This window comes from Momordica charantia, assembly GCF_013281855.1.
Source record: "Momordica charantia cultivar OHB3-1 chromosome 9 unlocalized genomic scaffold, Mcharantia_2.0 BLBB01000009.1, whole genome shotgun sequence".
Lineage (NCBI taxonomy): Eukaryota > Viridiplantae > Streptophyta > Magnoliopsida > Cucurbitales > Cucurbitaceae > Momordica > Momordica charantia.
Genome location: NW_028275167.1, coordinates 31,098,021 through 31,114,821, shown reverse-complemented (window position 1 = coordinate 31,114,821; position 16,801 = coordinate 31,098,021). Strand labels below are relative to the sequence as shown.

At 32.6% G+C, this 16,801-nt stretch overlaps 3 protein-coding genes across 4 annotated transcripts; 2 read left to right on the top strand and 1 right to left on the bottom strand.

Annotated features, from left to right (window-relative positions):
- The first annotated feature begins 180 nt into the window (after positions 1–180).
- Positions 181–2,927, top strand: LOC111019759 (Tetratricopeptide repeat (TPR)-like superfamily protein). 2 transcript variants are annotated; one of them, XM_022296213.2, is made up of 4 exons: positions 181–735; positions 964–1,116; positions 1,234–1,439; positions 2,433–2,571. In XM_022296213.2, exons 1-4 carry the CDS (start codon positions 271–273, stop codon positions 2,479–2,481), a joined length of 873 nt encoding a protein of 290 aa, XP_022151905.1. In that variant the 5' UTR covers positions 181–270; the 3' UTR covers positions 2,482–2,571. The 2 variants fall into 2 exon arrangements, with proteins under 2 accessions (XP_022151905.1, XP_022151904.1); XM_022296212.2 differs by having other exon boundaries at positions 182–735; positions 2,487–2,927.
- Positions 2,928–4,117: 1,190 nt separating this feature from the next.
- Positions 4,118–4,759, top strand: LOC111019760 (Ribosomal protein L18e/L15 superfamily protein). Its single transcript, XM_022296214.2, has one exon. The coding sequence runs from the start codon at positions 4,199–4,201 to the stop codon at positions 4,637–4,639; it is 441 nt and encodes a 146-aa protein (XP_022151906.1). The 5' UTR covers positions 4,118–4,198; the 3' UTR covers positions 4,640–4,759.
- Positions 4,760–6,658: 1,899 nt separating this feature from the next.
- LOC111019813 (MATE efflux family protein) lies at positions 6,659–14,503 on the bottom strand. Its single transcript, XM_022296290.2, has 10 exons — positions 14,339–14,503; positions 12,818–12,897; positions 12,322–12,738; positions 10,976–11,517; positions 9,611–9,697; positions 7,893–7,949; positions 7,440–7,678; positions 7,232–7,350; positions 6,980–7,066; positions 6,659–6,885 (listed from the first exon to the last, which is right to left on the bottom strand). The coding sequence occupies exons 3-10, from the start codon at positions 12,652–12,654 to the stop codon at positions 6,832–6,834; spliced, it is 1,518 nt and encodes a 505-aa protein (XP_022151982.1). The 5' UTR covers positions 12,655–12,738; positions 12,818–12,897; positions 14,339–14,503; the 3' UTR covers positions 6,659–6,831.
- Positions 14,504–16,801: the final 2,298 nt, after the last annotated feature.

Sequence of the window (16,801 nt, the reverse complement as noted above, 5' to 3'; positions counted from 1 at the left end):
TATCAATCTTTCTCTATCTTGTGTTGTTGCGTTGCGATATTGGTGACTTACGCGTGGCGCCAAATTCCTAAGTAAAAGACGAAATTAACCTCATGAAATTCAAATATCTCTGATTGCTTTCGGGATCATGGCAGACTTGTGGATGGTATTTAAGTCTTTTGGGACCTGTCAGTACAAAAATGAAAAATATCTTGCCCTTAATCGTCTGCGGTAGCCGATATCTCTGAGTTGTTCCTTCCTTCCTTTCCTCGGCGTGCTCCTGCCTCGGCCATGGCTGTTGTTCTTGGAAATTGGGCTTTGTTGCTGGACGTAGCGTCGCCTCGGATTGTACTGAACGATCGCAAGGCTCGTCCTTTGGCCCTTGACGTTGTTTTGAGCTTGCACAAGAGAGACCTTAACGCCTATTATGCTGCGGTTGTCGGCAAAAGCTTCGAACCAGACGGTGAGCCTAGGAGCCAGAGAATCGTGGCTCGTGGAAAGTCGAATTCGAAGAAGAACGGTGGCGTCGATTTCGATGGCGATGAAGAGGAAAATTGGGACAGTAATGGGTTCGACGAAGAGGAGCAGTTCGATTGGGAGAAAGAAATGCGGAAGAGAGTGAAGGAGATAGAGGAGAGGAGAGAATTGGAGAAAAAAGCGGAGGAATTACAGAGTAAAATAGATGAAGAAGGAAGCGAGGAGAAAGAGGAACCCGAGGAAGAGAAGAGGATGAGAGTGAGAAAGGAGCTTGAAAAGGTCAGTTATCTGATTTTCGTCTGCAGTTTTAATCGGTTGTTAACTACCAATAAAACGTTAATTTATTATTCTTCCGTTTCATTGCATTGTTTATCCAAGCATATACAGCTTCTCTCTGGCTTCCATGCTTGAAATCTATTTTGTTTGCTTGAAAAACGTTTATGTTCTTCGGAGATGCTAAAGTTAATGGCGATTAGATACACTTTTTTTCTGTTTGCGGCTGAGCAGGTAGCCATGGAGCAGGCTGAAAGAAGAGCGACGGCGCAGCTGATGTTTGATTTGGGTCAGAAGGCATACGGCAGGGGCATGTACAGTCGAGCCATTGAATTTTTAGAAGGCGCGCTTACAATAATTCCCAGGTCTACTTTATTCGGTGGAGAGGTCAGTTTTCTGGTTCCAATGGAGTTCGAATTTGAACTTCCCTTTCGAGTTATGATCTTTACAGTTTACAGTTGCATCATTGTTGGCTGGAATACAACTTTTGCTTGTGGATTTCAGATCCAAATATGGCTTGCTATGGCTTATGAAGCAAATAACCGCCATGGAGAGTGCATTGCTTTGTACCGGCAATTAGAGAAGACGCATCCCAGTGTCAGCATCAGGCGGCAGGCGGCAGATCTTCGCTATATTTTGCAAGCACCAAAAATCAAGATATCTCAGGAGGAAATGGTAACAATACCTCTAATCGGTTCTAGTTACGACAGGTGATCAACTCTCTCTTTTGTGATGAACAAATATTTTCTGATCATTGTTTGGTCTCATTGGAGTCTTACTGTTCTATAGTTTCAGCATTAGCATGACTTAGAATTGACCTTTATGCATAATGCTTGTTATCATCGCATATCCTAGAGCTTCAATTAAGCATTTGAGCTACCGAGATGCCTGGCCTGCAATTTCACTATCAATCTCCTCATCATTTTCTAACATTCTTGTTAAAGAAACTTCATTACTGTCATCTGGAAGCCCCTAAAAACCCTCTCCTTTCAAGAATATGCAATTAAAAGATATATTAACATGTCTGCTAGTCTGAAGTTTATGGCTTGATGAAAAAACCTCCTATTTCTAATTTTAACTGAGAAATTAAAAGAAATAACGATAATTAAAAAACACAAGAATTTGCGCGAAAAACTTCAAACCAACTCTCTCAAAGCCCCACTCAACTAGTATACTGGGCTTAAAGTGTTTCTATTGTGATGAATATAAAACCCAGAGGCATGAGCCCATTTTATAGTTTGGCCAAAACCCAACAGTTTTGATTTTGGTAACCTGTTTTTCATTTGGTTAAAATAGACTTCCTTGTATTTTGTTTATCCGTAACATCATCTCACTCAAATGTTTAATGAAACAACATATACATGAATTATGGACAAGCCAATAAAATGCATAGGCCCTTTATGATTCGACGATTATTTGTCTATTCATATATCTCACAGTTACAAAAACAACAAGATCCCGCACCGTGCTAAATTGTTGAAGAAGAAGTTAAAAGACCAAAACAACCAAAAAGATGTTTTGGCCTTTTCATTTTCATGTTTTCTTGTTTTGACCCTTTCAAGAAGAATCCTGTTCTATGCGTAATAAGCCATCCTGAGACTAGTAGTACTCTCTGTTCACATGGTGCAAAAATTGCGTATTGGGTTTGGTTTCTGAATACAGAAATGTTGAAAATGCACTTAACTTTGAATGTCCCTATTCAGTACTCGTAGCCAAGGCTGTCACGTGGCTTCTAACAAGATTCGTGATTGATGCAGCTACGCAGCAACGTGGAGTGACAAGAACAAAGACAAAGACCAGAAGGGAAGCTGGTCGACCACGAATCAGCTGCCGTCGTCTCGGGACTATTTGGGGGACTTTCTAGTTTGGCGACCTCCCATTGGCTTGGGAAAAAGCCAAGCCTTCTGGGTGGGGCTGACCTTGTGGATGGGCTTGGTTGCTGCTGCCCTTTTACTTCAAAAGTGACCACTCTTCAATTTGTAAATATTATTTTATTTTTAGATCCTCATGTATTATTGTATTATTCATTCGAGTGTGCTGGTGGGGTTTTCCTATGTTTTGACGATCCTTTCATATAATATAAGTTCTCAAAACATTTATAAGCAAATTTGATTAGCAAAACATTTATGAGCAAGTTTGTTTAGTGCTAATCAAAATGTATGACGATCCTTTCATGATTGTGTTTTCTATAACTCTCATATTAATGTTATTTATAAACTTTTTTTTCTTTGGAATGTGTAGAAAATAGAATACATCTTATAATTGTGTGGAAAGGATGATAAAAGAGATGCTAATTGAAATTATGTTGTGGAAGTATTATGAACATAACTAGATCAAGTATTTTAATTATTAGATTGTGAATGAAATGGGAATAATGATATATTATATTTGTATTTAGTTAAGTACTTAATTTTGATTAGTTAGTTTTATTAGTTTGTTAATGGGATATTTTATAATTAATTAGTTCTTTTATAGCACGACTACAATAGCTTCTTTAAAATGTGACGACATACTTGATTGAAATCAATAGCTTCGTAAAAATAGTCCTAGACAATCCTAAATCTTGCACGTTGTACAAAGATTAAATTGTGTACTCACATGTCACGAGAAAAATAGGACTACACATAGGTTAGTTGATCGACTACCAGTAATTGCGAAAATATGGAGCCTCCTTTTCCCTTATAACTTCGAGAACTAATTCAATATAAGCTGTTTTTTCCCCCTTATATTTAATTTAAAATAATTTGATATTTAATCTTCACCTCATTCAAGAAACTTTTTGATATCTAGTTGATTAAAGTACCTATACAAAGGGTATTGTTATTTGTAGTAAACAACATCCAATACAAATTCATCTTATAAATCATTATCATGCTGACAAAAGTAATTAAATCGCCGTCTAAATGAAAAAAATAATAATAAATCGCTGTCTAAAAAAAGTAATTTTGTTGTTGGTTGAGGAAAAAAAAGTAATTAAATCATATGGATTAACATAAGTTCGGTATTTTTATATTACATTTGACCTTTTCCCCTTCTATTATGATATTTTTATAAATTTTAAACTATCTCTAATACATATTTAATTTACGATATTTTTATGAATGCCTCTATTTGAAATACTCGTATGAAAAAAACAAATATTAACAGATATTTAAAAAATAAGCTTATTCAAATTATTAAAAGAAAAATTCAAAATTTACAGAATGAACATACATCGTGATAAATTTTTATTTGGGCTTCTCAATGGGCCGATGAAAGCATATTGGGCTTAACACCAAGTCCAACAGAATTCGTCCTGAACCTCATCATTCGCAATATCTGGAGGCCCAAGCCCAAGCCAGAAGATCATTCAACTATTCCCCAACTGATATAACCCCCCAAACCCTATCGTCTCTCCATCTCCTCCGAGCCGCCGAACCCTGAGAGAGAGAGAGAGAGAGAGAGAGAGAGAGAGAGGGAGAGATCCGCCATGACGACTCGCTTCAAGAAGAACAGGAAGAAGAGAGGCCATGTGAGCGCCGGTCATGGTCGAATCGGCAAACACCGAAAGCATCCAGGTGGTCGGGGAAACGCCGGAGGTATGCACCACCACCGGATCCTCTTCGACAAGTATCACCCTGGTTATTTCGGTAAAGTTGGTATGCGTTACTTCCACAAGCTTCGTAACAAGTTCTATTGCCCGATTGTAAACGTCGACAAGATCTGGTCCTTGATCCCTCAAGAAGTGAAGGATAAGGCCTCCAAAGACAACGTTCCATTGGTCGATGTCACGCAGTTTGGGTATTTCAAGGTTCTGGGCAAGGGTGCCTTGCCGGAGAATCAGCCTATTGTGGTGAAGGCCAAGCTTGTGTCCAAGAACGCCGAGAAGAAGATTAAGGAGGCTGGTGGCGCGGTTGTTCTTACAGCTTAGGTTTGAGTTACTTTTCGTTATAGGGATTTTTGTTTTTTGGTGCATTTTGATTTTTGTCTGTTTGAACTTATTGTGGAGAGTTTTTGATATAATCTAAGCTTTATGGATTCATATGCTCAATCTGCTGCATTCAATGTTTGCGTTTTCTTCTTATATTGATTGGTGTTTAATCCTTAGATTGTTTGAGAGGTTTAAATGGTTTATTGAACTATGAAATTGCTTACAACCATTGGTTGATCAGATTTCCGTGATGATATCGGGCTGTTTCCTTGAATGAATGTGACTCGATCGATTCTACTTGATTGTTTAGTCAAGTGATTCGATAAACGGAACTGGGATTTCTTCCAGAATTATTGATGTGAATCTAATAATTATAACTTGAGGAACCCAAGCACGATCTTAGGCCAAATTGGGACTTGTTGATATTTTTGAAGTTGTTTCATCATATAATGTGAACTATCATATGTTTATATTGCTGTTGCTAGGATGCTTGAAAGGTGAATGAATACTCATTGTGGAAGAAAGTGAAATATATTTGGGGAAAATCCAATCGAGGTGTTTTGTTTTGATATTTACTATTTAGTGGAATGGAAACTGATATATTTGATTGATGTCTATGAATAAACTTGCATGTCTTATGCTAGAAACGGGCGATTGCTATGTGAACTCTCTTTTTTTAAAGGATTACTATATTACGTTAGAGTGTAATTTTGAATAAGCCACTTTAAAATATAATTTTCTTAAAACAGTTTTTAAATATAATTGGTTTAAATACTCTTTTTAGTCAATTGAACTTTCAACTTGACTCATTTACTTTTAAAAAGTTCTATTTAAGTTTCTACTTTTAAATTTTGTTCCTCTTAAATTTTTCATTTAAAGAAATATAGTTAGGGAAATGTCATGTTAAAATTTTGATCCGGATCAGAATAGTGACAAGTATAATCACCGCGAGAGTATAAAAACTAAAATGGACAAGAACCAAAATTTAAATACAAAATAATATCTAAACTAATATAATTTAGACTCTAGTATGGTTAATGTCAATGAACCCAAAAAAATTTGTATGGTAAAATTTTTCCTTCAAGGATAGTACATGGCAAATAAGGTTACAATGTAAATTGATCATCCACATTTTGAGGGAAATGGTGAAGAATTTCATCCGTAGGATAGAGCTCCTCTAGCCCACATGTTGTAGTGAAAAATAGTTGCGCGAGGTTTCTCTCTAATGGAGGTGAAATATATAAGATCATAAACTGCTCTAAGAAATCACAAGAACAAACGAATAATTTTTTATTTTATTTTTATTGAATAGACTTGCTGCACTTTTTTGAATCACCTAGAAATCGAATTGCACCCATATTGTCATATTATTTAAATTTGGGATCAAGCCCAAGAACAAAAAGTACTAAATAATTTAAACTTTTGTTGTCTTTGCACATTGATGTAAATAATAGTGATATGAACTTGTATAGAACTTCAAATTATGATAAACTTTTATTTAATAATTTTTGTGTAATCTTTAATTTCTTTCAATTGTACTATTTCTTGAACATACTGATGATATGTAATTTAGGGTCCAGCTGGGAGGCTATCTAAAGTCTTGCCATTAGGTTGTTTGAGAGATTAGATTTGAATCAATTTTAGTCACCGAGCCTTTCATTTCAAATTTCAAGTTTAGTGAGCTTCTCGACCCATTTGCAACTATGTCTTAGGGTTGCATGTCGATAACATTCAAGTAGGATTGATTATCCTATCTTGTAAAGTGTGAGACTCTTGGGCTAAGGAATTCGTACGTTGTCTCTATCTCAGGAGTTGTTTTTTTTTTTTTTTTTGACTTCATATCTCATGAGTTGTTACTCTAAGGTAATTCGTGTCTAAATCTTAGAGTTGAAATTGGATCAATTCGAGAGTTTCAAGTATTAGAAAATTAGAGTTCAAATATTCAAAGTTCCTTAACTCCAATTCATTAGTTTTTCACATTTGATATCTAACTATAAAAACAATCACGTGACAAAAGAATGACTAGAAAGCTTCCATATATTTCTCAACCTTTGAATAAATGTATCTCAAACTCAGAAATTACAAATGAAAACAAAATTTAAAAAACAAAACAGACACACCCGCAAAACCAATGCCTATGGCACATTTGCACGGTTTATGGCTTTGCCTTCATGTGAATTTTCGTGGTTGTATCAGGAAATAGAGTCCCCTCCCCACTTCCTGATTCTATCCTCAGCAACAGAGGCCTGCATTTTCCATCAGTCCCATTTTGGTTTAATGTTTGGGTACCTACTTTTTACCATAACAAACTAAATAAATTCATAAACTCACAAAACTCACCTCTTTGTTCCAGTTGGTTCTATAAATCATCCCTGTCAATATGCATGTCTGTATTATGGTTCCACACATCATTCCAGACCATATTCCCTGCGACAATCATCATTCTCATATCACTTCCAAAAAAACCACTTCTAACTTCAAGGAAAAGCAGCTTGAGTTTTTTTCTTTTCTTTCATGAGACTTCCAAAAGTGCTTTTCAAGTCATCGAAAAACTGATTCCTTTTGAAAACCATAAACTGGTAAAGGACTTACCGAGACACCAAAATCAAACTTGTAACCCATTAGCAAGCCCAAAGGAACCCCAAACACATAGTAACAACCAATATTCACATAAGCTACAACGGCTTGCCATCCAGCTCCAACGGCCACTCCTGCAGTTATCCAAAAAAACAAACTTAATTTCCATCATTAATAAATTGCTTAAAGGTCGAGGTCGAAGGCGAAGACGAAGAAGAGAAACCGGATAGAACGGGTTGCACATTGTTGATCACTATGCAGAAACAAAGCATAGGAGTTAGCTTCTTCACAATTTGTCTCACAGCTGAATCGTTCGAAAATAAGGATGGATAATCGTTCTTCGTGATGAGTAGAATCGATGCAAGCATGAGACCGAGCAGACACGACGATATTACAGCCACCACCAACGAAAATCTCGCTGTTCTGGGATGAGCTGCACCCAATTCATTCGAGATTCGAACACTGCACATTTATTCCAACCATTAATTTCCTAATATTAAAGTGCAAATATCGATTAATAGTTCTTTTTAAATTATATCATTTGAAATGTTTGGTAGACATTCGAATTTTCAACCTACAGAAATAATTATTAATATTGAGCTATACTTGATATTTTGTAAGCATCATTGAGAAAATCAATAGAGAAAGGATGTGATTTGTGATTCTCCATTTTTACCTTACGGCTGCGTTTATTCCAAAAGCGACCATCACCATCCATCCCAAGATATTCGTGCTGCACCAAATTATATCCACAAAATCAACTCAACAAGTGTTTATCAATCAGTAATTTTTAGTTCTTTGACAAATTACATTTAATTTGGAGGAATCATGAATGCATGCAAGAAGGAAGATAGAAAAAAAGTACTATTATTTCAACTTCCAATCTTAGATATACATATTAACGAGTTGAGTTATACATTTGATGTTTAATTTTTTATAAACGCTTTGTTTTTTTTTTAAATTATCTTTATACTTATAATATTAAGTTTTAGTTCAACTTTCAAATATCATGTACCACATGCTTGAATTATTGCAACTGCCCCAATAAAAAACATACTAATTAATAATATTTTACTTTTGAACCGCCCATCAACTTTTTTGGAGGCCACACCCAATCTTTCTAGACTTGACATATTATTTTGAGCACTGTGGAGAATGATTGCCATCATCTTTATGCTCATATTCATGGAGTTCAAACCAGAAATCTAATACTCAAAGCAGAAATCTTTATTATATTTCTGAGTTCTCACTTGTGAAAAATAAAGTCATCAAGCAAAGAGTCAAATATGTTCCGATTAAAACATAAAATAAAAAGACGAGAGAAATATCTGTCGTTTGAAATTTTAGAAAAAATAGCATAATTCAAATCAAGCTAATATTCTAGAAATAATACTAAAAAATTCATACTTATATTATATTTGAAAAAGAATTTAAAAAATGTATATTTAATTTACTGAAATTTTTATTACAAAAATGGTCACTTCTGTTTTCAAATCATTTGGTCTCTCATCTCAACAATTATTTTGATGAACAAATCAAATGAAAAAAACAGATCGAACCCGATCCATTGATGGTGTTAAAAAAAGCACCCTGCTAGAGATTCACGTGATTCACGTGGAAAAAAGGTCTCATTTTCTTTTTTTTTTTTTTTAAATTCTCTCTTCCTCCCTTCTCTCTCCCTCGTTCGTGTCTCATTTTTCATTCTCTCTCCCTCCCCTCTCTTTCTCCCCATCCTTGTCTCTAATTTTTATTAAATCAATCAAATTAATAAAATTCTAAGTTTTAGAGTCAATTTTGTGCATATGGTCTTCCAGAACATAGTGAAACAAAATTCGGACACCTAATACAATAAAATTGACTCGACCAAACCCGACCCACATCACGTGGGTTTCATGGATCAGAAGTTTCCCTTCTAAAAGTCAATAACTATTGGGCCACAAAATAATTACAAAAAGACAAGCAAAAATTTTTCTGATCAATTAATTTCTATCAAATGACATGCTTTTAGAAATTGTTGAATAAATAAATAATGAAATTATCCATGCAAGTATTATATATTAATTTTAATCGTAGGCTTTCCCCCCCTTTGTTTGTTCTTCTTTTTCTCTTTCATTAAAACTATATATTTTGCATAAGCACACTTGACTCATACGGATGCGTGATCATGTTTTTTTCTATTATTTTATGTCCAATGTATAACGACAAAATAATCCGTGATTTTTTTTTTTTGACAGTGTCATGCAATAATATTAATTAATTACTCCATTATTAACAAGAATTAACTAGTAAATACGTACCATATGGATCAAAGATATATGTGTTCTTTTTTACCATTGTCATGCAATAATAATTAATTATTCCATTATTAACAATAATTTAACCACTAATACGTACCATATGGACAAGGCATCAATGGAAACTTCTGCGTCCTCCAGATATCCAGCAAACAGCACCAGAGCCATAAAATACCATATCTCCAAACTGCAAGATAATAAACCGATAATTTTTATATGGGTAATTTTAATTACATTACTAAAATAGTTCATCTACTTTATAAATTATAAATTATAAATTATTTTTTTATATTTAATTAGTTTGCAAATCATAATATTCTATTAATAATTTTAAAAAATAATTAATGCACGCAACATGTGATAGAATAAATTAAGCATACTCTTTTCAAAATGAATTGCATTCTTCATACTGGAAGTATTTTATTAGAACTTTGAATAATACTGCTTCAAATTACTTTTAAAATTCAATGGCGTTTACTTGTGGTATTTCATTTAATTATATCAATTACATAAAGAATAATTAATTCTTACCTAGCCAATTTTAAACTAAACTCTCAATCTTGAAGCTTAAATATTCAAACCCCAATAATCAAAAGTTAGATACCAAACATATTTAAAAGGACAAGAAACAATTTATTTCAAAAATAAATAATAGAAATGCATGCTTGTAACTACTCACAAACCTTTTAAAAGAAATTAAAACTTTTCAATCTAAAAGCTTTTACATTTGTCTTAATTAAAAATTAGTGTTCAAAACTCACTACTCCTACATTGTTGAAAAAATTAAAATTTAATTAATTAAAGATATTAATATCTATCTATGATTCAAGTTCTGAGGATAAAACACAGTAGAACTACAAATTTTAAGTTAAAATTAGTTCTATCAACTTCTTTTTTTTACGATATTATTAAGATTATCACCCCTAAAAAATTGATAACTATTTATTTTTCAGAGTAGAAAATATATCTCTTCTTTTATATTTTTTATTCCTCCCTAGTATCTGTCGAAAGATATAGTGGTGGTTGAGTATAACATTCTTAATAATAAGTTAGTGGCTAAATATTATAATATATCTAAATACTAGCAATATTGAAGTGGTCAATCATGAGCACCCACCTTTCTCTCATCAATATTAATTTTTTTTACAAATAAAAAAGATAAATGCTAAAATAGAGATTTTTTTATTTTATTTTTTACTTTTTGAAAAAAGAAAGATGGATCAAATTTTGAATAGTGGTAAAATATTGACCGATGAATATTTAAGTAGTGTTGTATATTTTGTCAACTTAATTAAAACTATATCATGTCATCCTTGTGGAGTAAAATTAAAAGATAATTTAGAATTATTTAGCAACTCTTTGAATACTCAACAAAATAATTGAAATTAAACTAATATCATGCGACTAAAGTTGTAATTTGACGAAAAATTAACTTAAACTGAGAGAGAGAGAGAGAGGGGCTGACCAAAGCATGACAGCGGAAGCCAGCGAGAGTCTGACAAAACCCCAAAGACTCTGAAACGCCCTCCACGAGAAACCAGACCAGGCTCGCCCACAACTCCCCATGAATATATAAACCAGCTGAGCCACCACAACGAACCACCACGTGGCGTTCAAGACCACGGCGCCGCCCGCCAGGCCCCACCCCAGCTTCAGCATCAGCAGCCAACTGAAGAAGGCGTGCAGAACCAAAGCCACCGCCGCTATCGCCGACATCGCCATCATCTTGCTCTGCGCCTGCAGGAACTTCGAGATCGGAAAATTCACCGCGTACGCGTACAGCTGCGGTATCATCCACACCGACATCACCCCCGCCGCCTCCGACACCGCCTCCGTCTGCCCGGTCAGCTTCAGAAGCGGCGCCGCGAATACGTATGCGGGTGTCATAATCACGGCCGTCGTCAGCAGGATGATCCACGACCTTTGCATGTAGATTCCCAGCATATCCAGCTGCCCGGCGCCGTACGCTTGCCCGCACAGCGTCTCCAGCGCGCTTCCCATGCCAAGCTACGGTCACAATTTCTTTCTTTTAATTATCAAATATTTAACCCTTTTTTTTATTTTTTACTTTTCGTTAACTTTAATTTCCAGTAGGATTCCTAGTAGAAAGAAATTAGGTAAGCACTTTTTAACTTTTGGCTTCAGGCTGTGTCAGACAGACACATGTAGAAACATGTAGTTTCTCTCTGCTATCAAATTGTCTAATTACATTTATTATAGTCTCCTCAAAATTTTGGTAAATAAATTTTAGAATTAAAAGGTTAATTATTGTTCAACTTCAATTTTCATACCTATATTTTTCGCTTCTGTTCTTCTCTTGATCCTGTAATCCTTTTCTATTACAATTATTTTTAAGTTCATTTTGATCTATTTCCTTTCAAAATCAACATTTTGAGTTTTGACTGTAAAATGGACGAGAGATCCTACGAAATTGTCTAAATAAACATTTTGAAAAGAACCGCAATAAATTAATGAAAGCTGAAACCACAAAATCAGAATAAGGTTTAAATCAAGATGATATATGTAATTAAAAAGAAAAACCTAACTACAGTGTTTGGTTTTGTCGAGTTTGATGTGTATAAAAATTAAAACAGACATGAAAATGTAATTCAACATAAAATAAACAAAAATCAAGATACTTTTTAGGTACGAAGACTATTGAAAATAATAATAATAATAATAATATATAAATAAATAAATAAAAGAAGAAGAAGGAATATTAAATAAAAAAAAACTTAAAGAAGGCTAGAGTTAGAGAAAATAGACGGAAGAGTAAATGCGGGATTAATAGCAGATGACAAAGGTACGTGCCATGATTCCTAAGGAGAAGCCGGCGATAACGGAGTTTTCGACGGAGACCGCGGCGAGGGCGATGGTGCTGACTTGACCGGCGAGGAGTTGAGTGATGGCGCCGAAGGAGTACTGGCAAATGGACGTAAACACGGCAGGGGCTGCCAGGTACCAAAGCTTCCTTACTTCCACACAGAACTCTCTGTAGAAATCGCGGACGCTGTTGATCGGAGGGATGTCGTCGGCGCCGGGAGAGAAGGTGGCGGCCTTGGTTTCTCTTTTGCGAGATTCCGGCGAGTGGCTCCGCTTCTCTTCGTCCCTCGGCGAGAGAAGTTGCTGAGTGAGATCCGCCATCAGAAGAGATTACAGCGTCCCTCGGCGTACCACCAGGGTTTGGGATAGCTACGTTTTAATGTAATGGTGTCCTGAGCCAGACAGCTATTTTATAATAATTTTTGTGATTGTTATTATTTAAAAAAACAAAAAACGAAAAAAAAGACCAATAAAAAGGAAATACCTTAGCTCCAAGTCTCCACCAATGGTGGTTGACGAATCCTGTTGTGGGTATGAAATTCTTCGCTCGCTGCTTCTTGGGCGCTGAGAGATATATGGACAACAATGGATTGCAGGAAAGGGAATTACGCCATGGTAAAATAAAAGGAAAATATTTTCGTAATTATTATTTTCAATTTTTTTTTAATGTTTTTACTCTTTATTTCAATTGTCAAATATTTAACAGTGATGGAAAGAAAATTAATCATGGGTGAGAAGCAAGTATTTTTCAAAATAAAATTCAACACCAATCAAAATAATTTGACTACTCAATAATATGAAGAGTTTTAAAAGATAATAATAAATTGTCAAAGTTGAGAAGCTGCGTATTTTCTTCTTGCAATTATTAAAAAATTGATTTTTTTCTTAAATTATCTAGTTTTATATTTTCTCTTTTTATTTGTCAATTTTTTTAGTGGTAGTTGCAGTCGGCACTTAAATATTTTTCAATAAAAATATGCGTTGGTACATGTAACAACAATTTTATAAATTTTACCGCAACAGTATAATTTTATTGGAATTTAAACAAAAAAAAATGTAATATTTTAAAATAATAAATAAAACAATGTCATTATTTAAAATACATATAATATAATGCTATCTATGAACATGATCTGTCATCTAATATAATTTTCATTCCTAGTTAAAAAAAAATATATAAAATATTATTGTCTTTTTCCCCTTACAATTGTGTTGGTCTTGCTGCAGCCAATTAATGGTCATGCCATTGTCTAGCTCAAATAGGTGGTGGGAGTACGTTGTCTGGCAAGTAATCAAGCCTGCCGTTACAAAATTTCTCTCTCGCTTGTCGGTAAAACAGTGAAAAAGAAGTCCATACGGATATAAAATGCACTCTAAGGAGAGCGTCTCTAGATCTCCTCAAATTCGTTAGATTTTTTCCCATAATCTCTTGGAGTATATATTAATTATCGGCTCACTTTGATTTTAAATTTTTAAATATTATTTTAGTTTCTTCCATTTCACATGTGAACCAATCTTCTAAATCCTCCTATATTTCCACAATTTTTTATTAATTGATTGATTTATATAGTTCTTTCAAAAAAATATTTTCATAAAATCAAAACTTCTACATTTTTAATTATCATTTATAATAATTTATATCAACATAAACATACACATTAATTAACTGGTTTAAAGGCATAAGAAAACTTGTAGATCAATTATCTCCCCCACCCTCCCTCACCCAAACAATTAGTATTATATCCTCTCAATTGGAACCTCCAAATTTGGAAGAATTTGAAATCATTCTAGAAATTGGTTTGAATAAAATAAAATTGAAATCCAATATAACTAAAATCTTAATTTGATCTAAAAGCAAAATCAATTCAAAACCGATCGAATTGAGCAGGATTTCAAATTAAAGTTGTCTTCCTTACAAATTTATTTATTTAGAAGTTGGTTGAATCGAAGAAATAAAGATGAACGAATAAAATAAAAGGAAAAAGAATATTTGATCAGGGCAGACCTTGACGGCAAGTGACCAATAGATGGTGGGCTGCTGCAAATGACGGCAGTTTTCGCGGCGGCGTCAGGTTTCAAGAGAACGGAAGATAGAAATGGAAGAAAGAAAAGTGGTGGCAACGGCGGCCATGGAGATAGAAAATAAGAAAGAAAGGGACTTGAGCGGTGAGGAAAAGAAAAGTTAGGTTTTTTTTTTCCTTTTCTTTTTCAATAAATATATATATGTATATGTGTGTATATATAAAATTATAACCAAGTAGTTTTTCTTTTCCTAACCTCCAACCACCTAAATAAAAATTATCCTTTCTATCTTGTAAAATTTTAAAATTTTAAATTATTTTCTTCTATACATTCAATAATATATGGAAATGAGTATTTGAACATTGTCATGTTCAAGTTGGCGTTCGAACTACCGACTTCAAGAAAATGATTAAAGAGTAGATAGAAATTATTGTTGAACTGTGATCATTTTAGCATGTTACTATATTACTTATCAAATAAATGATCAACAAACGTATTTATAACATATTTTAAATAATCCATAATTTAATTGTATGGACTAAAATAGAAGGTTTAACAGTTAATCAAAAATATCGTCAAAACGAACATAACTCAGTAATTGGCATGTACCTCTAACCAAAGAGGTTGTGAGTTCGAATCCCCCAACATGTTGTACTCAAACAAAAAAACAGTTAACCAAAAATATCAATCAATAATGAAAGATTATAACATGGGCAAGGGATATGCTGGTTTTGGCTAATGTGAAAGGTGAAGCAACATGATATAAGATTCCAACTAACTTTGTTTATTTTCTATACTGACTTTTTTTTTTTATCTGACGTTGGTCAATTAATAAAATGTTCATAAATAAAATAATGAATAAAGTATTAAATGTGGGTTTGATTCACATAAATAAATAAATGTGAGGTTTGGTTGATTTTTATCTATTTCATTTTTAACTTTCATTTTCCTTAAATTTTATTTTATTTCCTTCATTCTTTATTCACTTTTCTTCAAAAATTAGACAATAGTCTTAAAATATAGACCGTATATTAAATTAATGACAATTCAAAGCCTAAAAATCAAGATTTTAACAAAATTTAAAGAACTAATATTTAAAGGTAGAAGAATTTATCTCAAATTAAACTTTCAAAAGTTTAAACCAAAAATATAATATTCATAATTTCTTCAATATATATATATGGATTTATTGACCAAAACATGTAATTAAACACCCCACAAAATGTCAATTTGAGACAAATTTTAATTTATTGATAAAAAAGTACTCCCTCCCTATAGTTTTGTGTCTTGTTTATCATTTATCGTTTTCAATTATTTATAAAACATAAACACTGGATAATTGTTCTTGTTTTTTGTTTGTTCTTATTAAAAAAATATTTATAAAATGATATAGAAATTTTGGAAACAACAAAAATCTTATTTTCTCATTTTTATTTAAAAATAAATAAAATATTATTTTATCATTATTAACTTATAAAATGCATAGTAAATAATTAAAAACAAATATGATATAAAAATTTTAATTTCACTTAAAACTTTCGTTTTTTAATTTAAAATTTTAGAGAAAACCCATAAATGAGCACCAGGTTTATATTTTTCTAAAAAAAAAAAACAATTAACAGTAGTTCCACTTTTATTTTATTTATTAATGCTCCGTTTAGCGAATAGGAAATGATTTCAAATTCAAAGATTTTAAATAATGGAAATGATTTCGAATCTCTCATTCTATTTGGAACCAAATTGACTCTAGATAATTGAAATTAAAATTTATTGTTGGGATATTCACCATAATTGAAAAAAAAAAGTATATCATTTGACTATTATGCCTTTGTAATTTTTTATATTATATTAATAATATTTTCATATGAAATATACTTTAATCAAAATCAACTTAATAAATTAAAACTTTCAATTAAATTTAAAAAAAGCAAAAAAAAAAATATTTGTAAATATTTCTATTGAAATATATATTTTTAAATCTAAACTAGAATAATTTATAACTAAAAAGAACTTAAACCATTAACCCACGTACTCTCGTATTTTTCGTTTATTTTCTTTTGACTGTTGTGCTCAAACTTCCTCATTAAAAAGAAAAAAGAACATAACAAATGTCATACTTAAACACAAACATGCACAAATAATTACAAAACAATACTTCAACTATATGTATATAGTTTAAAAATTTGAAGATAGTTAAAAAAAATGAAAGAGAAAATTTTAAATGTATCAAACTACCTATACATCTTAATCCAGAAAAACGTAGGTAGAAAGACAGAAGAGGAAAAAAAAATTTGTAGTATATTTGACCATTTGCACAGAAAAAATATTCAGAAAATAATTATATAAAAGGTAGGATAGAGTAACGTGAATAAATTAAAAAAAATTGGAAAATCTTTTTTTTCTCCTAAAAATAGGATAAATTTGAAACTTCTTATATTTTAATTTC

What these genes read in the sequence shown, in the direction of transcription:
- LOC111019759 (XM_022296212.2), top strand. Translation starts at nt 271, where the DNA reads ATGGCTGTTGTTCTTGGAAATTGGGCTTTGTTGCTGGACGTAGCGTCG. An exon ending in TGAGAAAGGAGCTTGAAAAG is followed by an intron (nt 736 to 963) that starts GTCAGTTATCTG and finishes GCGGCTGAGCAG; the next exon opens with GTAGCCATGGAGCAGGCTGA. An exon ending in CTACTTTATTCGGTGGAGAG is followed by an intron (nt 1,117 to 1,233) that starts GTCAGTTTTCTG and finishes TGTGGATTTCAG; the next exon opens with ATCCAAATATGGCTTGCTAT.
- LOC111019760 (XM_022296214.2), top strand. Translation starts at nt 4,199, where the DNA reads ATGACGACTCGCTTCAAGAAGAACAGGAAGAAGAGAGGCCATGTGAGC.
- LOC111019813 (XM_022296290.2), bottom strand. Translation starts at nt 12,654, where the DNA reads ATGGCGGATCTCACTCAGCAACTTCTCTCGCCGAGGGACGAAGAGAAG. An exon ending in GCTTCTCCTTAGGAATCATG is followed by an intron (nt 11,518 to 12,321) that starts GCACGTACCTTT and finishes TTGTGACCGTAG; the next exon opens with CTTGGCATGGGAAGCGCGCT. An exon ending in ATTGATGCCTTGTCCATATG is followed by an intron (nt 7,950 to 9,610) that starts GTACGTATTAGT and finishes AATTTGGTGCAG; the next exon opens with CACGAATATCTTGGGATGGA.